A 25611-nucleotide genomic window follows, 5' to 3' on the forward strand; every position below is an offset into this window, starting at 1 on the left:
TCCAACTAGTAGAAGAGGAGACAGACGCAAAATTCTGGAGTAACTCAGCGGGATCAGGCAGCATCTCTGGAGAGAAGGAATGGATGACGTTTCGGTCGAGACCCTGCTTCAGACTGATGTCAGGGGAGTGGACGGTACAAAGATAAAATGTAGTCGGAGACAGTTGGACTGGTTGGAGAACTTTGAAGAAGTTCTCTCGCCGACGAGAGTTCAGCAACATCTTCTCTCACTGTACCCCCTCTGTGATTCCTCATGCTCCGACTCAATTACCACGTTTTAACCCAGGCCCGCTACCACAGCCGCATTTGTTTTCTTGGTACTTGCCTGCGCCTCCATCTTCCACCTCAGGGATTCCAGCTCCGGTTCCAGACTTCCCAGTTCGGACCCAACTGACCCAACAGGTTCCGACAGTCGATCTGCCACTTTTCACAACAGTTCTCATTCCCTTGCTCTGACTCTCTGACTCCTGGCCTCGCTCACCCACACCTGCAACGGACCCCAACTGTAGTTCATTCTACGGTAGATGCACGGCATCAACAAGCACTTCCTTTCCTACCTGGACTCCACAAAGGATCGCAAGCTTGCTCGACTCCAGACCGGTCCCTCCGCCGACACTCCTCAACTCGACCGCTCGCAGGCCAGTGGCTGCAGTCCTGGAATGCGTCGCCTGCACGAGACCCGCAACGCCATTGCCACCACGTGAAGCAGCACCAACACTCGCCTTCTCTCCGACCCCTCACCGCTTTCCCCACCGATCCCAGGCCCGGTTCACCGAAGCTCCCGCTGCCGCCGACCTTCTCCACCTTCCCGGTGCTACAACCGCAGCTACCACCGACTCTCGCCTCCCGGGGCCGCTGCCGCCGACCTTCACCGCCTCCCCGGCCATCCGCTGACCGGGGCTACTGATGCTTTGCCTGTTGACCCAGACTGCAGCCCCCCGCGGGCCTCCACCAGCGACTCCGCCGACCCACACCGCTCCACCACCCACCAGCCATTGCCTTTCCTGAGTTCCAGGCTCAGCACCGGGCCCACAGCCTCCACGATGCAGACTCCAACACCATGTGGTCTGTATCTGTTGGGTCCGATTGCTCCTCTCCCCCCCCCCCCCCCCCCCCCCCACAAAAAAAACTTAAGTGTGGGTTCCACTGGTTCATCCCCCTCCCCTTTTAAACAGGTGGCCCCAGCTACTCCCCACCCATACAATAGTCCCCATGCTCCCCTGCTCTCTGAACACCCACTATCCCCCCCACCAGACATCGCCTCGGCCTCATCTACTCACCTGCCCTCCTCCGACCCCAACCCCCACCCTTACCTTGGCAGTTCACTCACCGTGCTCCTATGCTGTGAGTCCACCAAGTTTCGTTACGATCGGTTAAATGTCGTCAAAGTTAGCGAGGTTTAAAAATCTTAAAAACCGCGCATGCAAATACTCCAGCATTTTGTGTCTATCTTCAATATAAACTAGCATCTGCAGTTCTTTCCTACACAGTAAGAGAGGAGGGCAGACACAAAATGCTGGAAAAACTCAGCGGGTGAGGCAGAGAAGGAATTGGCGATGTTTCAGGTCGAGACCCTTCTTTAGACTGATGTCAGGGGAGGGTATAGGACAAGGAGACAATGGGACGAGTGTGAGAACTGGGAGGGGGGGGGGGGCGGAATGAAGAGAGAAAGCAAGGGCTACCTGAAGCTAGAGAAGTCAACGTTCATACCACTGGGGTGCAACTACCCAAGCAAAATATGGGGTGCTGTTCCTCCAATTTGCACTGGTCCTCACTCTGACAATGGAAGAGGCCCAGGACAGAAAGGTCAGATTGGGAATGGGAGGGAGAGTTGAAGTGCTGGGCCACCGGGAGATCAGCTTGGTTAAGACAGACTGAGTGGAGGTGTTCAGTGAAACGATCGCTTGGTCTCGCCGATGCAGCAGATGAGGTTGGAGGAGGTGCAAGTGAACCTCTGCCTCACCTGGTAAGACTGTTTGGGTTCTTGGATGGAGTCGAGGGGGGAGATAAAGGGACAGGTGGTGCATCTCCTGCGGTTGCAGGGGAAAGTGCATGGGGAGGAGGTGGTTTGGGTGAGAAGGGACGAGTTGGCCAGGGAGTTACATAGAAACATAGAAACATAGAAATTAGGTGCAGGAGTAGGCCATTCGGCCCTTCGAGCCTGCACCGCCATTCAATATGATCATGGCTGATCATCCAACTCAGTATCCCGTACCTGCCTTCTCTCCATACCCTCTGATCCCCTTAGCCACAAGGGCCACATCTAACTCCCTCTTAAATATAGCCAATGAACTGGCCTCGACTACCCCCTGTGGCAGAGAGTTCCAGAGATTCACCACTCTCTGTGTGAAAAAAGTTCTTCTCATCTCGGTTTTAAAGGATTTCCCCCTTATCCTTAAGCTGTGACCCCTGGTCCTGGACTTCCCCAACATCAGGAGCAATCTTCCTGCATCTAGCCTGTCCAACCCCTTAAGAATTTTGTAAGTTTCTATAAGATCCCCTCTCAATCTCCTAAATTCTAGAGAGTATAAACCAAGTCTATCCAGTCTTTCTTCATAAGACAGTCCTGACATCCCAGGAATCAGTCTGGTGAACCTTCTCTGCACTCCGTCTATGGCAATAATGTCCTTCCTCAGATTTGGAGACCAAAACTGTACGCAATACTCCAGGTGTGGTCTCTGGGGAGAGCAGAAAGGGGAGGAGATGGGAAGATATGGCCAGTAGTGAGATCCCTTTGGAGGTGGTGAAAATGTTTGAGGATTATATGTTGTATACGACGGCTGATGGGGGTGGAAGGTGACCGCGGGGCCTGTGGACTTTAACACCGTAAGAAGTGGGCGACTCGGGAGCTCCATACCACGGTTCCAATCCGTCCCGACGTCGGAGTTTCGATCATCCGGACGAGAGGGCCTGGACATCGGACCATCGGCAACGGCAATTGCGGAGGGTTCAAGGCCTCGACCACCGTGAACAAAGAGGAAGATGACTGAACTTTATTGCCTTCCATCACAGTGAGGGATGTTGATTCCACTATGGTGGATGTTTATGTTAAATTTTATGTTATGTGTGTATTATGTTCTTTTCACTTAGTATGGCTGTAGGGTAACCCAAATTTCACTGTACCTCAATGCTTCACTGTACCTTAGTTGGTTGTGACAATAAATGCAAATTTTAACTTGAGCTAGAGGGATTGTAAGTCCATGGAGAAGATAAGCCAGTTGGAAATTGTGCCAAGAGCACCTGAAGTGCCATGAATGTAAAAAGTGATTTTTTTAAATGACAAAAAAGCACTGGTATGCATGATTAATAAACATGTATCTGGGTACCATACATGTCCCATCACAAAGAAAAGCACTGGTATATATAAAACAACACTGTAGGTGATGGAATCTGAAGTACCAGCAAATACTGGAAACTCTCAAGAGATCAAGCAGTATCTGTGGAAAGAGAAACATTAGAGTTAACATTTCAGGTTCAGGACAGTGCCAAAGTTGTGAGTGTACAGGTACCGGACAAGGGGAGACAAAATAGAATCAAAGCAGAAAGAAATAGGTTCTGTGAAACAGATCAGGATGAAATAATAGGTCTCTCAAGGAAGTTGTACTTGTGGATCTTAGGAGGTAGAAGTAGTCTATGGTGCAGGTTGCACCAGTTCTGTTGATCATCATCAAATTATTTGGCAGTTGCCTGTTTTCTATGCATCTCAATGGTTCTATGGTACTTTATTGTCACGAGTACCCAAATACTGTGAAATTATTTTTTTGTGTACGGTTCAGTGACAATCCTACAAAACTATTCCTTAGGCACAGTGATACTAAGTATATGGTGTAAGATGGTAGACCACAATGAGTTAGTACACAAATTGCCACGGTTTAGATGCCATCATGCATGCTTCAAATCTGGAATTTTAAAACATATTAGAATCTTAACTTGGCCATAGAGGCCTTTGTCCTGGTGGCAGCACTAGGTTGGTGTTGCAGTGGTTATCCTGGCCAGGCAATGTGTTGATGTTCTCTACTGCTGCTCCACCACACCGTGCCATTGCAGACTGTCTATTCTGTACACTTGGCCACTTGGGAAAGTGCCCGATCTAATGGAGACCCAGGTTGCTTCAGGGAAATGGTATACATAGGAACTACACTCATAGATAAATGAAAATGTCTGCTAAAGATCCAGACAAGACACATACAGATACAGACAAGACAAGACACAGACAAGTTGGTAGATAATAAGGCTGAATGCCGTGGAGCGAAGAGCTACTAAAGAAATTAGGTCATTGACTGACTAGGCTCAATACTGGTATCACACTCTAGGTGGAGATAAAAAAGTGTTTGGTGGCATTTTTGCCTATTTGAGATAGAGATCAGTTCTAAAAATAAATGTGTATTTCTACAGTAACTTTTAAATGATTCGGACTTCTACTACTTAAATATCTTAAATAAGTATTGTGACTTGGAGGTAGACAAAAGTGCTGGAGAAACTCAGCAGGTGCGGCAGAATCTATGGAGCAAAGGAAATAGTGCCTATTCCTATTTCCTTCTCTCCATAGATGCTGCCGTACCCGCTGAGTTTCTCCAGCATTTTTGTCTACCTTCGATTTTCCAGCATCTGCAGTTCCTTCTTAAACATTGTGACTTGGAAGCAAACACGACAATCATTCTGTATCGGGAACATGTAAAGAACAATAGCATAAATAGTCGACAGTCTCTTGTGTCATTATTGAAGAAGATAATTTGGTCAGAGGAGTAAATAGTCATTGAGATATTTAATATTCATTATCCCCTGAACAGGTGAAAGGGACCTTGATTCAACATTAGGTACCATACCTCCAAAGTATTTCTTCAGTACGATAGTGGAGTGAGTTACTTGAGATTATAGATATTTATTCTGTAATATTTAGTTTTGTTAGTGTAAAGGAGTGATTACTGACACACTGTAAGCTTTACTGTGAGTTTAATATAGCACATGGCACACACGTCCCAGCACTGACTGCATCCAGCCTTCAGGCGTACTGGAACCTAGTGGGAGGAACAAAGGGAGGATACTACAGTTATACTAATATGATGGGGCGTGGTTAGTGGTGATGAGGTAACTACATTATAGGTTGCATGCATAACCCATCTACAGTTAGATACTGTTTAGTTGCATTTAGCAGTATACTAGACTAAGTGGGACCCATTGGGTCCCATATTCACACGGGAGGGCTGGTCCCCCGATGCAATATTCCACCTCTCCACCAATTCCAATATTGGTGGCCAGTGCGGGGGCTTTCTGGAGTGCTGGTATGGGTTCTTGGGGTGGCAGCTCAGTCCCTCAAGCCTGATCTGTTGGCAGCTCACTCATGGCTGGTGGGCTGGCAGTTGACTCATGACTATTCCTTGAAATTCCATTTCAAGCAGGGTGCAAGTCCACCAAATTCAAATCCATGTTCCTACCATTTCAAGCAGGGTGCAAGTCCACCAAATTCAAATCCAGTTTCCAACCACTTCAAGCAGGGTGCAAGGCCACCGAATTCAAGTGCAGTTTCATATCACTTCAAGCTGGATCCAAGGCCACCAAATACAAGTGCAGTTTCATACCACTTTCAGCAGAGTGATTGACCGGAAAAGGTGTGCCTTTCAGCGCGTGATTGACAGGAGAGAGATTCTCAACATTTTTTAAACACTAATAACACTTTTATTTTTCATTGATGGGAAGAATTCTCTGCACCTGCTCAGCGGAGGGGGGACTGAGTAAGATGGCCAAAAATCACAGCCGGAAGTGTAGCGTTTTATCTAAAATCAATATAAAGTGCAAACAGAAAGTGTAAACAGAAAGCAAGCCAAAGCACCCAAGCCACCATTTGCAGTAAGTAATGCCTTTCAATTTCAAGTCAAAGCATCCAAGCCACCATTTGCAGTTAGTGCCTTTCAACTTCAAGCCAAAGCACCCAAGCCACCATGTGCAGTAAGTAGTGCCTTTCAACTTCAAGCAAAACACCCAAACCACCATTTGCAGTAAGTAGTGCCTTTCAACTTCAAGCCAAAGCACCCAACCCACCATTTGCAGCGTAGTGCCTTTCAACTTCAAGCCAAAGCACCCAAAACAACCATTTGCAGTAAGTAGTGCCTTTCAACTTCAAGCCAAAGCACCCAAGTCACCATGTGCAGTAAGTAGCGCCTTTCAACTTCAAGCAAAACACCCAAGCCACCATTTGCAGTAAGTAGTGCCTCTCAACTTCAAGCAAAGCACCCAAGCCACCATTTGCAGTAAGTAATGCCTTTCAACTTCAGGCCAAAGCACCCAAACAACCATTTGCAGGCAGTGCCTTTTTACTTCAAAAAAAACATATTTTCATTTTCATACCACATTAAGGGTACTCACAGTTGTGTAGACATTTGTTCAGTGTCATTCAGAGCTCAGAGAGACGTGACCCTTTTTTCAGAGAGACGTGACCCTGGTTTCATCCATCTTGCAGACATTGAGTGAGGCACACCACTTCCTGGTTTTATAGTCCCTCCCCCTCCCTCCAGCAGGTGCAGCAGAGAGAATGGTGATTTTCAACTTCAAGCCAAAGCACCCAAGCCACCATGTGCAGTAAGTAGTGCCTTTCAACTTCAAGTAAAACACCCAAGCCACCATTTGCAGTAAATAGTGCATTTCAACTTCAAGCCAAAGCACCCAAGCCACCATTTGCAGTAAGTAGTGCCTTTCAACTTCATGCCACCATTTGCAGTAAGTAGTGCCTTTCAACTTCAAGCCAAAGCATCCAAACAACCATTTGCAGGCAGTTCCTTTTTACTTCAAACAAACCATATTTTCATTTTCAAACCACATTAAGGGTACTCACAGTTGTGTAGACATTTGTTCAGTGTTATTCAGAGCTCAGAGAGACGTTACCCTTGGCTTCATCCATCTTGCAGAGAGGGAATGAGGCACACCACTTCCTGGTCCAGCAGGGGCAGCAGAGAGAATGGTGATTTTTTAAAAAACATTAATATCTCTCTGATTTGTCATCGATGGTAAAAATCCTCCGCACCCGTAAGGCGGAGGGGGGCTCTGTGCGAGGTGGTCAAAAATGACGGCCGTAGGTGGCGGCGTTCTGTCGGAAATCGCAGCACAGTAGGCCAAAAGCGGTCAAGATTAGAGATTTAGTAATATAGAAAGTGCATTGTTCCTGGCATTAAGCAGCATTACATTGGCTGAGAAGGTAAATGCAGATCTGACAGTTACAATTATAGTGGAAAATCACATTTTCATTGTTTTATTGTGTGTTCTGCATCAGCTTTGTCTGCTCCACAAGGTAAATGAATGAGCCATTGCAAATATCAGTGAAAATGCTTAATGTTGATTGTTGTCATGTCAATGCAGTTGTATGAATTCCTGATCCATCTATTAATATTTACCCAGCTGTTTTACTTACTACAACCTTTTGAACAAGAAAACAAAAAAATCAGTCAAAGCTTAACGTGGGCAGTAGTTCTAAAATAAATCCCTGCCAAAAAGTTTATTTATGCCTGAACTTTATAAAGTGCCTGGTTCCAAACAAATTATCATTCCATAAAATATTCACCTCCAGAATATTCACCAACTTCATCAAAACTTTTCTTTCCGACATTCTGGGTAATCTTTAACACCACCGCCATGCGCGACTGCCCACGGGCACCAAAGCGGAGACGTGTAGGTGGCAATGTTCGAGTCGAGTGGTAATCTTGAATCAATATTTGTATATCAACTGAGAAATAAATATCTAAGTTGCTGCGCATTTACACTGAACCACTGTGGCAGGGCTTGCATGCTATGGTTTCCTGCAAGACGAATAATGAATAACTACAGTACATACAGTATATGTATCCCTTTGCTAATTTACATTTGAGTATAGAAGCCTATTAAAGCTGACAGTATAGGGCTAATTTTCTGAATTTGTGTTTACAATTATCATGGAATTCAAATGTTTTTTGAAGATAACCATTCCTCAAAGTGAATTAACATTTGTACATATTTCATAAAAGCATGATGAGCTTTTCGCTGAAGCCTAACATTATGCCAAAATTATTTTAGTTTATTAATGATAATATAGTTTGTGGCTTTTGTTCCGGCACTTCTCATGCAGCCTTAATAATAAACCAGAATACCTTTCTGTGAAGGTACACAAAAATGCTGGAGAAATTCAGCGGTTGCAGCAGCATCTATGGATCCTTCGCTCCATAGATGCTGTTGCACCCGCTGAGTTTCTCCAGCATTTTTGTGTACCTTCGATTTTCCAGCATCTGCAGTACCTTCTTGAATACCTTTATGTGAGATTGGTCAGTTCATGTTGTAACTTGAGTCATTTGGTTTTCTTGCCTCTGACAGAAAATAGCAGGTTCCAAGCCCAATTTAGTCCAACAAATTATTTTAGTACTTTCTTCAGAGTCATGTGTGTTTAATTGTCATATGTAGCAGCAACGGAACAATGCTAAGGTTCGAAGTTCCCACCTGCTTTACAAGAGCATTTAAAGCAGGTGGAGACCTCAATATAGAACATCTCACTATGTGTGCTGAGATTCCCACCTGTCCTTTTAAAACAGATGGGACCCTCAATCCATTGTAATGAGAGGTTGAAAATGTCCGCAAAACTCCAGCCAGTTGTTCCGCGAAGGTGAGAAGTACATCAGCCAGATGCCTTCCAAGGGTTCACCTTCATGAAGGATCATCTGACATCATCTGACATTGTCGTCAGGGACTGTAAGTACCTGAGAAGGTGTGTTGACGTTCTCCCTTTTGAAGCAAGCATAGAAAATATAGAGCTTGTCTGGAAGTTATGCCTCGTTGTTGATTACTTGGTTTTGCCTTGTAGGAAACCATGGCATGAATGCCCTGTCACAGCAGCTGAATGTTTATCTCATCCTCATCCCTTCCACGTGCGGCAGGATGGTAGGCGCTATGCCGCTTAAGAGATGACATACTTGGTTTGCCTATTTTAGGTGTTGTCAGCCATGCTGTGGCACCAATCCTCCCTACCTCCAACAACTTTTTGTAAAATTAAAAATGTTGAAATCATTCATTCAGTTTGTTTAGAGATACAGTGTGGAAGCAGGCCCTTCAGCCCACCGAGTCTACACCAACTATCGATCACCGTACATTAATGCTATGTTATCCCAGTTTTGCATCCTACTGACTAGAAGCATTTACAGAAGCCAATTAACCTACAAACCTGCACGTCTTTGAAATGTGGGAGGAAACTGGAATACCTGGAGAAAACCCACGAGGTCAGAGTGAGAATGTACAAACTTTCCACATAGGCAGGATTGAATCCTTAATTCCTTACTCCAAGAAGGTCAGAGCTGAACCTATTTGTTAATCTACTATGAAGTGAAAGTTGCAGCTTCAGTATATAAGTACATTTACAACAGCCTTGCAGCTAAAGCAAGCAAATGCTTAGTTTCCATCATTAGGAATAAAGGTCTATTTACCATAAATGGGTCAGTTAATTGCTCAACTTTCACCTGGCCACTAGAGAGCAGTATGATACACTATTAACAATAGTGGAACAACATACACTAAACATCTCAGAATATGACTAGAATCAGAACCAGAATCAAAATCAGATTTTATTTTCCAAGTGTGTTTTGCAACATATGAGGAATTTCACTGTTTTGTTTAAGAAGGAACTGCAGATGCTGGAAAATCGAAGGTACACAAAAATGCTGGAGAAACTCAGCGGGTGCAGCAGCATCTATGGAGCGAAGGAAATAGGCAACGTTTCGGGCCGAAACCCTTCTTCAGACAGAAGAAACTCAGCTGCACCCGCTGAGTTTCTCCAACATTTTTGTGTGCCCAGGAATTTCACTGGCCAGGACAGTCATACATTTAAAAGCAACAGACTCAAATACACATTTTAACATGAACATCCACCACAGTGATGGAAGCCGAAATAAAGTTCAAGTCTCTTCCTTTTGTTCTTCCTCGGGCGGGGGCCTCGAGCCCTCCATTGACGGTACGGTCTTAACTCCCGTAGCTGGCGGCGTTCGGGCCCTCCTCGTCGAGGCGCTAAGCTCCCGCATCGGGGGGTTGTCAGCTCCCCCGCGCCGGACGATCGAACCTCGCGTCGGGGCTGGACGAACCTTCTGCAGCGTTGGAGCTCCCGATTCAGCGTCTCCCGAGACTGCGAGCCCTTGATTGTAAGTCCGCGGGAGCGATCCCAGGCAAGGGATCTGCTCCGATGTTAATAAAAGGTGAAAAAACGAACAGACTGCCGGCAGGGCTGGCCAACTCCCCGGCGCCCCTGGTGGTCTTTTGGATGACAAATAATTAATAGTTGTCAAGGCATGGCACAATGTCAATCACCCCATGCATCCACAGCTAAATTAAACCTTTGATAGACACAAAAGGCTGGAGTAACAGAGCGGGACAGGCAGCATCTCTGGAGAGAAGCAATGGTGATGTTTCAGGTCGAGGCCCTTCTTCAGACTGAAAGACACTTGAAAGGGAAACAGGAGATATAAACGATGATGTAGAGAGATATAGAACAATGAATGAGATATATTCAAAAAAGTAACGATGACAAAGGAAACAGGCCATTGTTAGCTGTTTGTTGGGTGAAAACAAGAAGCCAGTGTGACTTGGGTGGGGGATGGAGACAGAGAACGCCGGGGCTACTTGAAGTTAAAAAAATCAATATTCATACTACTGGGCTGTAAGCTGCACAAACAAAATATGAGATGCTGTTCCTCCAATTTGCATTTAGCCTCACTCTGACAATGGAGAAGACCTAGGACAGAAAGATCAGTGTGGGAATGGGAAAGAGAATTAAAGTGTTTCGCAACTGGGTGATCAAGTAGGTTTAGGACTCAGCGAAGGTGTTCAGTGAAACGATCGCCCAGTCTACGTTTCGTCTCGCCGATGTATAAGTGTCCACATCTTGAACAACGGATATAGTAGATGAAGTTGTAGGAAATGCAAGTGTACCTTTGCCTAACCTGAAAGGATTGTCAGAGTCCCTGAACAGAGTTGAGGGACGAGGTATAGAGACAGGTGGTGCATCTCCTGCGGATGCAGTGGAAGGTACCTGGGGTGGTTTGGGAGGGAATGAATGAGTTAACCAGGGAGTAGCGGAGGGAACAGTCTCTGTGGAAGGTGGAAAGGGGTGGAGATGGGAAGATGAGACTAGTGGTGGGATCCCATTCGCGGTGGTGAAAATGTCGGAGGATTATGTGTTGTATGCAACGGCTGATGGGGTGAGCGGTAAGGACTAGGGGGACTGCCTCTGTTGCGATTAGGGGGAGGGGTAGCAAGGGCGGAGCTGTGGCGTACCGAGGTGACATGAGTGAGGGCCTCATCTATGATGGGAGAGGGGAGCCCCCATTCCCTAAAGAATGAGGACATCCCGGATATCCTGGTATGGAACACCTCATCTTGGGTGCAAATGGAGGAATTGGGAGTAGGGGATAGTCTTTGCAGGAAGCAGGGTGGGATGAAGTGTAGTCGAGATAATTGTGGGAGTCAGTGGGTTTGTAATAGATGTCAGTCGATAGTCTATCTCCTGGGATGGAGACTGAGATCAAGAAAGGGGAAGGAGGTGTCGGAGAACTTGTGTGCAGGATGGAAATTGGTAGTGAAGTTAATGAAGTCCATAAGTTCTGCATGGGTGCAGGAGGTGGCACCAATGGGTGCAGGAGGTGGCATCAATGTAATGGAGATAGAGTTCAGGGGTAGGGCCAGTGTACGCCTGAAGATTCAGATTCAGATTCAGATTCAATTTTAATTGTCATTGTCAGTGTACAGTACAGAGACAACGAAATGCATTTAGCATCTCCCTGGAAGAGCGACATAGCAAATGATTTAAATAAATAATAATAAGTGATAATAAGTGTCCGGGGGGTGGGGGGGTGATTGGCAGTCACCGAGGTACGTTGTTGAGTAGAGTGACAGCCGCCGGAAAGAAGCTGTTCCTGGACCTGCTGGTTCGGCAACGGAGAGACCTGTAGCGCCTCCCGGATGGTAGGAGGGTAAACAGTCCATGGTTGGGGTGAGAGCAGTCCTTGGCGATGCTGAGCGCCCTCTGCAGATAACGCTTGCTTTGGACAGACTCAATGGAGGGGAGCGAGGAACCGGTGATGCGTTGGGCAATTTTCACCACCCTCTGCAATGCCTTCCGGTCGGAGACAGAGCAGTTGCCATACCATACTGTGATGCAGCTGGTAAGGATGCTCTCGATGGTGCAGCGGTAGAAGTTCACCAGGATCTGAGGAGACAGATGGACCTTCTTCAGTCTCCTCAGGAAGAAGAGACGCTGGTGAGCCTTCTTGATCCTGAACCAGGGTTTGTTCAATGTACTCTACAAGCAGGCGTAGCTGCGGCCCATGCGAGTGCCCATGGAGATGCCTTTGATTTGGAGGAAGTGGGAATAGTTGAAGGAGAAGTTGTTAAGGATGAGGACAAGCTCTGCTAGGTGAGAGAAATTAGATGATTCTGCGGTCGAGGAAGAAACGGAGGGCTTTAAGGCCTTCATGGTGGGGGATGGAGGTGTAGGGTGACTGAACATCCATAGTAAAGATGAGGGAGTGGGGGCTCGGAAAACGGAAGTCATTAAAGAGGCGAAGGGCATGTGAGGTATCTTGGACATAGGTCGGGAGGGATTGGACCAGGGTGGATAGCAGGCAGGGTAGGCAAGGTAGGCAGTGCCTACCCTGACTAAAATTATAAAATTGTAATAATATATATATAAAACATATATAAACTGGCCATAAATAGTAAAGGCACTTGAGAATTATGCCTCCCTAAAGCGGCCTTTTCACGGGGCGACTTGACGCAAGAGTTAACCGGAGTTTAACATCGTGGGAACCTCGTGCGATAACAGTGCGGCATTCGTGGACCACCGTGGACCACCGTAGCGCTAACGGCAGGTCATCGTGTAACTTGGTCACTCGGGAGAAAATTCAAGAAAGTTTGAATTTCTCCAAGATTGACTTGTACACTTGTGGTTGAGTATTGCAACATTATATGAACGTAGTGGCCAGTGCGATATCCGTAATAACTCTTGCGGGTACCGTGGGAACTCCTGCGAACGGTGAACCCGGAAGCTGGACAGAGGGAACAGAAGGTGAGTAAAAATTATCTTATGTGGGATTGAATTTAAAAAATAAATAAAAATAAAGATTTGCATCCGCATATGGACATCAACTTATTCATGAGTTATGTTAATGAGATTCAAGAAAATAACTATAATCTTTAAAAGGGACTTTAAAAGGGACTTTACTGAAAGGTTACGCATTTTTATGGTCCGTGAGAAATTTTTCACATGTACTTCTTTGAGAGATACAGGTCGGAGTCCTCGGGTCCAGGGGTCCGGAACGCTACCAATCAATGTTGTACAGAGACCCGTGTAAGGAGTGAACTGTACATGCTGGTTTAAACCGAAGACAGACACAAAAAGCTGGAGTAACTCAGCGAGTCAAGCAGCATCTCTGGAGAAAAAAAGCTGATGTTTCGGGACGAGACACATCTTCAGACTCAATTCCGATTAGGCTGTCTGAAGAAGGGTTCCGGTGTTGGGGGAGTCCAGAACCAGGGTCCCAGTTTTACAGTCTACCGTGGGAACTCTTTAACTCAGTAAAGTAAAGTAGCCTTTATTGTCATATCAGCGCACAGGCAGCAGTTGACTGTTGCTCTATTCAGTTTCCCAGGGGGTCGGGACGGGACTGGAGTTGGGAGAGAAAGGTGGGGGAGTCGAGGGAGAGGAGGGGGAGACAGATGGGGGTGTCTTCATTTACTGACGGCGGGTGTCTGTCACTGAAACAGGCAGGTGAGATTTCACATCCACCTTGTGTGTGCCTCTCTCTCTCTCCCTCCCTCTTACACAGGCTGAGAGACTCTGCCTCTGTGAGTGTACGTCTCTTTCTCCCCCTCTCCCACACACAGTAAGACCGAGGTAATGTGCTCAGTCCATCTGTGTCTCCCACATACACAGTAAAATATGTCTCCAAATGAGCCAATTCAACCAAGGGAGGATATATATAGTGTGTGAAAAAAAAAGTTACATCATTTGTGTCACGTGTAGTTCACGATGTTCATTCAAGATTTAACGGGAAAGCTCGGGAAACGGACAAGTCACTCGCACAAATAGCAGAAATGCCGAGTACCGTGGGAACTCTTTATCTACTGCCGTTATATCGTGCGAGACTCGTGCTGGACCACGACCTCTTCACTCTGGTGACATCTTGCGTCAACTCGCCCCGTGAAAAGGCCGCTTAAGAGATCGATCTGTTAGGAAGGCATAATTCTCCCGTGCCTTTCATCAGCAGTACGTTTTAAACGTGGAAGTATGTGCTACTCACGTGCCGTTGACGCTGCTTCAAGCCATCAGTGGGAACGGTCCGTAAAGGCAGCTGAAATTCTGCCTTTACACTGTGGACTGCGTGCATGTGCTGCGCTGCGCAGCGCAATGCGCATGCGCACCAGCCTACTGCGCATGCGCATGCGCAAGTTTCTTGGCGGGATTTTCAAAGATGGATAGTAATTACCTGAAGAGTTTCTCGAAGCAAACTTACGAGGAAAAAACAAAATAATTAAAAATGGCAAACCAATGCCGGACCTTAAAGAACTTCAACAGCGCAAAGGAACAAAAATAATGAGAACATTTAAAGCAGCTTGGTACAACAGGAAAGAGTGGCTATGTGGTTGTACTTCAACAAATAGATTGTTTTGTTTCGCGTGCCTGTTATTTTCTGTATCTAGTGGAACTGTATGGGTAGCAGGTGGATACAGTGATTTAAATAAATTGCCTAATGCTTTAAACAAGCACGAGAGATCTGCTGCGCATTATGAAAGCCAAATAGCATTGATGATATTTGGGTCTACACGGATCCACTTGCTCATAGATAAGCAGAAGCAACTTAGCATTGATATTCACAATGAAAAAGTTAAGGAGAACAGAGAGGTGCTAAAAAAGTTAATATGTGCTACTTACTTTTTGATCAGACAAGAACGTGCTTTTCGCGGTGATAATGAAAACAAAGAATCGCTAAATCGTGGAAACTATATTGAGTTACTGGAATATACAGCAACATTTGATGAAATATTGGCACATCATTTACAGAGTTCATCCGTTTTTTCTGGCATTTCTAACAAGATACAAAATGACTTGATTGAAGCAGTAGGCACAGTTGTAGAAAATAATATTAAAGAAGAGATCGCAAAAGCCCCAATCATTGCCATAGAAATGGATGAATCCACTGATATTTTAAATACAGCTCAGTGCTCTACAGTATTCCGGTATATATTGGACTGAAATTAAAGAAGCATTTATAGGCTTTGACAAACTTAAGGACAGAACTGCTACTAGTGTAACAGGATGCAAATAAATATTCTTGTGCTGAGAAACTTGTAGCACAGACATACGATGGAGCAAAGGTAATGGCATCAAACTTAAATGGTGTTCAAGCTAAAGTAAGAGAAAAGGCACCATCAGCTTTATTTACCCACTGCTATGCTCATAAGTTGAATCTTGTTCTGTTTCAGTCAGCTAAATTCATCCTGAATGTACAGGCCTTTTCAAGACCACTGACGCTCTTGCCTCATTTTTTAGTCATTCTACAAAACAAACTCAATTTCTTGATGAAATAGTGCAGAAACGCATTCCAAAGGCAACACCAACCAGATGGACTTCTAACTCAAAGCAAATCCAAACTATTTTGCAATATCATGGAGACCTCTATAAACTTTTTGACAGCATTAACAGCAATCCTTTATTGTGGGATCCTGAAACTTTGGTGAGGAGCAATGGGCTTTATGCTTTGCTAACGAAAGATTCTACATACTTTCTTCTTATGGTTTATAATGACATTTTCATTAAAACGGACACTCTCAACAACATTTTGCAAACTAAAATGATAGATATTCATTATTGCATTGAAAGAATCATTGAAACAATACATTCGCTTGAGGATCTATGCCAATATTTTGATGACATTCATGAAAAGTTTGAAGAATATTGCAAAGAAAATGACCTGGCTGAATCAAAATCTCGTTCAAAACGTCCAATTAAAGAAGAGAGAGCACGAATATTTGATCTGATATTGGTTGATATATTGATGCATATGGAAGCAAGATACAGCGACTTCAAAAATTTACAATTCATTTCCTTAGTGGATGGAAACAAGTTTCAAAAACTTGCTTGTCAAATTGATCAGGAGGCAATAGAAAGTTTAGAAAGAAACTACGGTAACTTCTTTGATGTCATAAGACTGAAAGCGGATCTAGCTGGAATTTATAATGCACAAGTGTTTTGGGATAAATCATTTAAAGATTTACTTGTTTTTATATTTCAAAATGCACTGGAACAAACGTTCCCTGAAGCCGTGAAGCTGCGACAATTAATTTTAACAATTCCTGCTACATCAGTTTCTGTTGAGAGATCATTTTCAGCTTTGAAAAGAATTAAAAGCTTCACCAGGAATAGAATGTCCAATGAAAGGCTTTCATCACTTGCTTTAATTTCTATTGAAAAGGAAAGATTTACTCAGATGGAGCAAAGTCCCACTGCTAATTTCTATGAAAAAGTTATGGATATTTTTGCTGCAAACAAAGAGAGAAGAATAGATTTTGTGTACAAATAATATGGTAAGTAAATTTATTTGAGCTATATGTTTTAAAATACTTTATTAAGAGATAGGACCTATTGAAGACAAATTACTTGATAAAAGTCGAGAGAACAATCTGCGCATGCGTGGTTTCCACGATTTAAACAAAAAGCCGACGACAGTTCACCGGGGAGGGAACAATGTGCGCATGCACGGTTTTCAAGATTTTTAAAAAAAAACGACAGACAGCTCACTGGGGAGAGAACAATCTGCGCATGCTATGTTTCTATGTCTCTATGTTTCTATGCGCAGTTCCCACGATTAAAAAAAAAAGACGTCTGACAGCTCACCGGGGAGAGAATAATCTGCGCATGGCGGTTTTCAAGATTTTTAAAAGCCACTGCCTACCCTGGCTAATTACTCACGGCACGTGCCTGGTGGATAGGAAGGAGTCGAGGTATGTGGAAATCATTTCAGTGGGACAGGTGCAGGCAGAAACAATGGGTCTACACAGGGTAGTTGTGTTTATGGGTTTTGAGGAGAGGTAAAACCGGGCTGTGCGGGGCTGGGGAATGATAAGGTTGGAGGCTGTGGAAAGCAGACATCAGGAAGTGATTAAATCAGAAATGGTTTGTGAGATTAAGGCCTGGTGTTCATCTGTGGGATCATGGTCCAAGGATAAGCAGGAGGAGGTGTCTGAAAGTTGGTGCCTGGCCTTTGCGTTGCTACAAAGGGCAGCACAGTGACGCAGGTGGTAGAACTGTTTGCTCGCAGTGCCAGTATCAATCCTGACTTCGGATTCAATCCTGACTTCGTGTGCTGTCTGTGTGGAGTTTGCACATTCTCCCTGTGGCCGTGTCTGTTTCCTCCAGGTGCTCCAGTTTCCTTGCACATCAAAGACGTGTGGGTTTGTAGGTTGAATGGCTTCAGTAAATTCCCATAAATTTCTGTAAAATAGTGTGTTGGGAATAAATCCGAAAGTGGGATAACATAGAACTAGTGTGAATGGGTGTCCGATATTCAGCGGGGACCCGATGGGCCGAAAGACCTGTTTCCATGCTGTAGCTTTTGATCAATCAATTAAAAAGATGGCACTTGAGTCACCTTGACCTTGTGTCTCTTTGTTGGGAGCACATTGAAGCTGACTGGAAACAGGTGGGAAAGTGCATCATCTACCATATTATCCAACCACTCGCTGCTAGACGTGATAGAGTGTGTGGATCCCACAGTGGCAACATTGACTACATCAGAGCCCACAGAGCTGGACTGGAAGCAATTCAGCCACAATCCTAAGAAGACATAGAGCAGGTAGTGCTGTGGGCAATTGTACTGCTAAACAAGATGAAAACAATTTAAAGCGGAGATTGATAGGTTCTTGATTAGTGAGGGCATTGAAGGTTACGGAGAGAAGGCAAGAGAATGGGGTCGAATGGGGAAAATAGATCTGCCACAATTGAGACTCAATGGGTCGAGTTTCCTAATTCTGCTCCTATATCTTATGATCTACGGTATTAGTTTAGAGATATAGCGCAGAAACAGCCCCTTTGGCCCACCGAATCCGTGCCGACCAGCGATCCCCGTAGCCAGTTAGCGTATAAACCTGCACGTCTTTGGGATGTGGGAGGAAACCGGAGCTTCCAGCAAAAACCCACGCAGGTCAAGGGGAAAACGTACAAACTCCATACAGACAGCACCTGTAGTCAGGATCAAACCTATGTCTCTGGCGCTGCAAGGCAGCCACTCTACCGGTGTGCCACTGTGCCAACGGTTTTTGCTCATTCATAACCATTTCATTGTGGTGCTCAATATCTAAATGGTGCTCAATATTTATGTGGATAAATGTGAGGTTATACACTTTGGTAGCAAAAACAGGAAGGCAGATTATTATCTAAATGGTGTCAAGTTGGAAAAAGGGGAAGTACAACGGGGTCTTGGGGTCCTTGATCATCAGTCAATGAAAATAAACATGCAGGTACAGCAGGCAGTGAAGAAAGCGAATGGCATGTTGGCCCTCATAACAAGAGGAGTTGAATATAGGAGGAAAGAGGTCCTTCTGCAGTTGTACAGGGTACTAGTGAGACCTCACCTGGAGTATTGTGTGCAGTTTTGGTCCCCTAATTTGAGGAAGGACATTCTTGTTATTGAGGAAGTGCAGCGTAGGTTTACAAGGATAATTCCCGGGATGGTGGGACTGTCATATGTTGAGAGAATGGAGCAGCTGGGATTGTATACTCTGGAATTTAGAAGGAAGAGAGGCGATCTTATTGAAACATATAAGATTATTAAGAGTTTGGACACACTAGAGGCAGGAAACATGTTCCCGATGTTCTGGGAGTCTGGAATAAGAATAAGGGGTAAGCCATTTAGAACGGAGAGAGGAAACACATTTTCACACAGAGAGTTGTGAGTCTGTGGAATTCTCTGCCTCAGAGGGCGGTGGAAGCCGGTTCTCTGGATACTTTCAAGAGAGAGCTAGATTGGGTTCTTAAAGATAGCAGAGTCAGGAGATATGGGAAGAAGGCAGAAACGGGATACTGATTGTGGATGATCAGCCATGATCACATTGAATGGCGGTGCTGGCTCGAAGGGCCGAATGGCCTACCCCTGCACCTATTGTCTATTGTCTATAGTCTATTGGTTCAGAATTTCAACATTCAGTTAAAAATGCATTGAATGTACAGTATTTATTTTAAATGAACCTTTAAACTTTCTTGGTGTTGCAAAATTGTCAGCTTTCAGAATAATTAGAGAGGTATGCCAGCCCTAGAGGGAAAACGGAGAAAGAAGTTACATGGTGAACTCTCACCCAGAATCAAAAACAGCCTGGAGCAGCGGTAGAGGATTGTCGATGGTAACTTGGAATATAAATATATGGTCTTTTGTTTTGCTATTCATTATTTGGAGAGTCCAGGTCACACAACATTGTCATTGATCTTTTAAAAACTGTTTGGACATCTGTTAAAGCATAGCAACGGCAGAGGCTCATTTAAATAACGAGCATAGTGTGAATCTCAGGCCATTTCAGACCTCCCAATTTGGACTTTCATTCTATGTGTGAGAAATGTTGAGATCTGCTTAGAAGGGTCAGTAATGAGTCGTGCAGCAAAATTCAGGCCTCCGGTCCACTTGGCCATATCCATGTGGCCTTACAAGTAAATATCTACACTGATCCAACATTTCAGCACTCAGCCCATAGCCTTCTGCATTGTGCTGTTTCGAATATTCATCTAAATACTTCCCATGCACTGTGTGAGTACTTGCCTCTTTCACTCCTTCAGGCAGATTTCAATTCTGGGTGAAAAAAGTATTCCTGAAGTCCTCTTGAAATTACCTGTCCATTACATCAAAATTATGCCCTCGAGTCATAGACATATCTGGAAAATTAACCCAGTCTATTCAGTCTCTTGAAGGGGCTGAAACGGTAATGAACTCATCTTAAGACAGGAGACTCTCGACGTGGCTAAAATGCCCTACCCCTGCTATGGCCTAACACGTGTTTTACAAGTGTGGTACCATGACCTTATTCATGTATCTTATCCCCTAACTAAGTATCTAATATGTCTTCTTCACCACCTTATATGCAGCTGCCTTCAAGGATTCTTGGACCTGCACAAGGTTCCTCTGGTCCTCAGAAATCATATCTAGCCTTTTTGAAAGAGAATTAAAAATCACTTTTTATTAAATGCATTTATTATTTTACATTATATTTCTACTTCCTGCAATTATCTTATTTTTGCAATAATAGAAACAGAAAGCCATCAAAATAAGTGAAATTTTATTTTGCATCACCTGAGGTAAGTTTCTAAGCAAATTGTTAATCTGTGCTCAGTGGCTTGAAACAAAAACAATGTTACACAGGGACTGTAAAATACTTTAGCTCTCCAAACTAAAAAAAAATGAATGAAAAAGGCATTGGATTGAAGTGAATTTGGTTCAGTGATCCCAGACATAGATAAAAATGGAGAGACTTGGCTTGGATTTTGGATCCTGAATTCATGTCTGCCTAATGAGACCAGTGACAGAACTATGTAAATTGGACTGTGGCCTCATCATGGTATTAATTGTAAGGTCAGGCACCAGCCACACAAATAAATTGGACATCAGTCAGTCAGGACTACTGGCAGCTCTCCTTGACTTTAATCCATGGCTATAACATGAGGGCAAAGGAAGCACCTTCTCCCCAAAAGCAAAGACATCTATTGTATCTGGCATCCTCCACAAGATGATGTTGCCTGGAATGTCAAGGGACTGGATTTGTTTTCTTTGTAAAAGTGGAAAAGCCTGAGGAGGGACCTGATAAAGAAATATAGAATTCTAAGAAACATAGATAGATTATTTCCAAAGCTGAATTTAAAATGGTAAAAGGTAATTGTTTCTATTGCTTCAGATTTAACTTAGTCTGCTTTATAATTTCCCTGTTCAAGTATGGAAGACCTGTACCTTGCAGATTCTTCTTGAAGAAGGAATGACATTTATGCAATTCTGCTGAGGAAGGCTTGTTTGAACCATTGCACTTCATTCTTTAGTACCACCTACCTTGATGGGGAGTCGGATGGTTAGGCTTGATCATAAACTAGGCAATGGTACATAACAAAATGACGTTGAAAGTATAGGGAGATTATGAAACGGACTAGGTTACATCTGAAGCAATGGAAACAATTAATTGCACCTTATTGTCTATGACAATAAACTAATCTGACATTACATTGAATTTTATAATGACATGGAAATAAGTCGTTTAGTCCATCCTGGCTGTCAGAATAGTCCCATTAATCCCATTCCTCTACTTATGGCCTGCAACTAATCCCATTCATATGTCCATTAACCTCCTTCTGATTCACCTACCATCCATCTACACCATTAACCAGTCAATCTACTGGTTTTGCATTGGGATGTGAGAGAAAACCAGAGTACTTGCGGGGGAAATTCACACAGTCACAGTAAATGTGCAAACTCCATGCACCGGAAGTCAGGATCAAATATTGAATGGCCCTGTAATCCAGCATATACATTTTAGTGGAGCACAGCATAATAGCATTGATTGACAGTGGTAATATTTATTGTATTGTTGATTTCAATATCCAGGGCTGCAACATGCACAATCAAATTTTGGGGTCTGTGTTCTTCAGTGCATAAAATAATTACAAGACAACTAACAATATTTATTATAATGTTTCATCTTTTTCCACAGATAATACTGCTAAATATATATGTTTTCCACAGATGTTGTGGCATAAAATGATAGAACTATGGAAAATAGAGAATAGGTGTACTTTTTGTAATTTTTTTAATAGGTGGAAATAAATCCAAGCAGAAACAAACTCATTTAAAATGATGTCCTTCAAATGATTAAGGGTTCCCTTTTCAAATCAGTCAGCCTTGCATATAAGCCCTGCATCTTCTGCATGTCCACAGTTAGTCTTCCCCCATCCTGAGAATTTGCACTGAAGAATTGTGTCCTCTGTCCCGGTACAGGCAACATCATCCATCCAGATTAGCCCTGTACCTGCAAACAAATAATCAGTTCCTTTTAGTTATTTTGCGGGATTTATTTTTTAAATATTCTATCATTAAAAGTTGTCTATTCAGGCATTCAGCTAAATCGAATGAGACTAATTTGCACCTGATACACCAGTGTGAACAGCTCTAAAGTTCGCACATCTTTCGCATTTTCTTTAAGTTAAAACGTTAGATGTCCTGCTTGTAGTTGGCTGAGTTCGCAAAAGATCTAATGTTAGTGTTTCTGGTTCAAAGTGCTGATTGTTTAAGCACTTGTGCCAGATTTAAGACTCCAGCATATTTGTCTGAAACAAGATAAACAATGAATTGAATTTGTTCAGTTGTCCAAAGCCTAGTTCAAACATTTTTTGGAAATTACAAACTTTGCACAGTTTTGATGATTTCAGTTTTAGGCCAAAGTTTTGTTGCATAATTTCTAGTTTTCTATTGAATGCTCGTGTTTACCGATCACAAAGCAATTTGACAATGCATCATATGGTGAGTTAACTCAATGCATGTGATTGTTGAATTTGCTCTCATTATCAAAACTTCCCAAGTGGAACCAATTTTAATTAATTCCAAATTACTTACATTTTGGCCAGTTTGCCATTTACTGTAATTACTTTTCTGAGCCTGATTAGTAGAAGCAGTTGTGGCCCCACACACAAGGATCCAATATGCCTCCACACAAGTATATTTAGTTTCCTAAGTCACAGCGAGTTTACTGCACACCCAATGCTTCCACAGCACCATCACCAACATCATCTTACCTCACACGTGAGCCCCCACCATGAATAACCATATAGTGTGCAAACTAGATACCACTATTTACATAAAAACATTATAAATGGAGAACGTCATAACTTGCACAGCAAGACCAGGTCTTTTTTAATCACAAAAAATATTTGAAGGCATGTAAAGTTTGAAGTAATCTAAAGAAATGTGCCCTTTTTGGAGGCCACATTTGCAAAACGACTTTAATTTGAAACCTGCAATCAAATAAATCATCTCAAAGTTGATGTCAGAACAGTAATCTTGAGTGTAGCATTCACAGAGTGTAGACTTCGGTCAAGTAATAATGTATTGATTGAGTTCAGATTGACATTTAACATATCTTATTCTTTTAAATTGCAATGTTAAACATGCAAACAAGGTCACACTGCATGAACCAGATACCTGAGAATATAAAACTGAGGCCCTAAATGAAGCATGATGCATTTGCCATTATGTGAGTGCAGCATATACAGAGTATGAACCTTGGTGAAGTAAGGGCAAAGGACACAAAATTCAATTTAATCATTATTCTGACACAGTTATGGCAAGACAGGTGTGATATACGGGAGCTGATAGAATTGATGGAATGTTTGGTGCAGTTGGTGTCCTCGGTTTAAGGGACTTCAACTGGGATTAATAAATTGTGCTGTGATGCACCAGGAAAGGTGGAATTGCTGCTTGGATACTTTCACTTGCAAGTCGTCACACCCCTTAGATTACCCGCTGCAGAATTGGCCAGGCAAAAACAGGAAGACATGACATTGACTGAGGCAGGTATAAGAATCCAAACGGTAGTGTTGCAGAAGTGTCAACCGTTACACTTGTCCACCGGTTGAGATTATCTTTCTGTCTTATGTGGAGGCTGCAGGTGAGTGAGCAAACTGACTACAGTGGACATCATGCAAATCGGGAAAGAAGAGGCATGTGCTGGTAATCGGAGCCAGTGCAGTTAGAGGCATAGATACCTTACTCTACACCCATGTGTTGCTTGTCATGTGCTTGAATGGACGGAAATTGGATTAAATGGGAAACACTTAACTGCTGTGGTCCATTGAAGAACTGATTTCATTGATGGAACAAAGAAGGAGATTCTGCTATTGGCAAATGAGCTTCAGGATCCAAATTAAAAAGCATAACTTCTTGGGTGATAACCTCTGGATTACTATACAAGCCATTGGCCTATCATACGTAAGATCAGAAAATTAAATGCATCATTCAAAGACTTGCGTGGAACAAATGGGGAAATGGTGGTTCTGTAGAAGGAAATTTCTAGAAAGTAAAAGGGAAAGGAAAAAATAATTGTTTAGGATCATGAAACATCTGGAAGGGATGGTGCATACAGACATAAAAGTATGCTTCCAATGAGAAGTGTACGTGAATTACTGCTTCACCTGGAAAAACTGCTTGCTGAACTCCAGGATCCATGCACCAGGGTTGGTTATGAACCCAGCAGGTGCCTTCTCTTAGCCCAGTTCTTTCCGGCTTTCATTTTAAACTCTACAGAAATATCCACAGCATCTCAGATTCACTGTTCTGGTAAGGCATTGGTATTGCTAAGTTTCTACTCCATTCTCATTTCAAAGTTGATTCCATTCTTCACATACATATCCTCCTGCTAATCATCGGGAACTCTTCAATGGTTCAATGGTACGTATTGTCACATGGACCTCTGTACAGTGAAATTCCTTTTTTGCAAACAAACTATACATAAGCACAATCATATCGAAGTACAAGAATGTAAGAATAGTAGATTACACTGAGGCAATACACAAGAGTTGCTGTGTTTCTGATGCCAACTTGTATCCTTCTCCACTTCCTACATGGTGGAACTGGTATTGTGCAGTTATTTTCAGCTGGAGGCTATTTGTTTTATTGCCTGAGAAGGCGCCAACATCCACAACCCATCACTGCTGGAGATGACAGTCAGCATGGGGTTCTGAATGTATGACCTCCTGACTCGGAGAACTAACACTATGAAAGAATGATTGAGCACGGGACAGCTGAATTCACATTACTGTGATATAGCCTAGCCTAGATGTTGCAATATATTGTGAAATTGATGGGAAATTATGGGCAGGATGCCCACGACTCCCTGCTGTGTGCTGCTGGTGGTGAGACTCCCCATCAGCAAAGTGAACTTGGACAATCATCTTTAATGTCACAGTAAAGCTACTAAGACATTTATATAGGATGCTCCATGGTGTCTGGAATCCTGTTCAAAGTCTCAATTAAATGCAGACATCTGCATTTAATCACAATTTCCTTAAAAGTCTTACAGCCAACAAATACGTATACTATCTCCCTGACAAAGACATCTGTGTAGCAAATGGATTTTTTTTTTTCGAAGGGGAAGTAAGATGTTTTTGACATATTTTAAATAGCTTTCTCTGGTAGTGTTTCTTCAGTCTTCTGTTTCAAATAAACTATTCTCTGGGAAACATTTGAGAACAGTTTCACTTAATACAGTAAAATAACATTTTTTTGCTTCCTTTTTGCAGCATATTTCAATTCATATTAAATGTAAAGGTCAATAAATGGCACAAAACAAATTTTTGCAGAGAAGTATTTGTTCCATATGGAGATGAAAGGGCAGAAATCAATACTTGTTCCCACACACTATCCACACTGTGGTGTGTGTCTAACGTGTGCTTCTGAATTTAGGCACTTTGTGGAACCAAGTTTTGGGAGAAAAATAAAATCCACGTATGCTTCCATAGCACATTTTCAATGCATGTGACAGAAGATGAATTATGGTGTTCATTTTCTTTCATCAAACTGAAAGCTATATGCCAAGTGTA

General features: G+C 43.3%; 1 protein-coding gene across 3 annotated transcripts in view; it reads right to left on the reverse strand.

Moving 5' to 3' along the window:
- Positions 1-20298: 20298 nt before the first annotated feature.
- The window catches only part of scara5 (scavenger receptor class A member 5), a 101532-nt gene continuing 96219 nt past the window's right edge, over positions 20299-25611 (reverse strand). For 2 of the 3 annotated variants that reach the window (XM_033021103.1, XM_033021102.1), the window contains exon 9: positions 20299-22046. In XM_033021103.1, the coding sequence (XP_032876994.1) occupies positions 21910-22046 (137 nt within the window). In that variant the 3' untranslated portion in view covers positions 20299-21909. The remainder of the gene's footprint in view (positions 22047-25611) is intronic. The other variant, XM_033021104.1, reaches the window with a different exon arrangement.

This window comes from Amblyraja radiata, chromosome 5 (assembly GCF_010909765.2).
Source record: "Amblyraja radiata isolate CabotCenter1 chromosome 5, sAmbRad1.1.pri, whole genome shotgun sequence".
NCBI lineage: Eukaryota > Metazoa > Chordata > Chondrichthyes > Rajiformes > Rajidae > Amblyraja > Amblyraja radiata.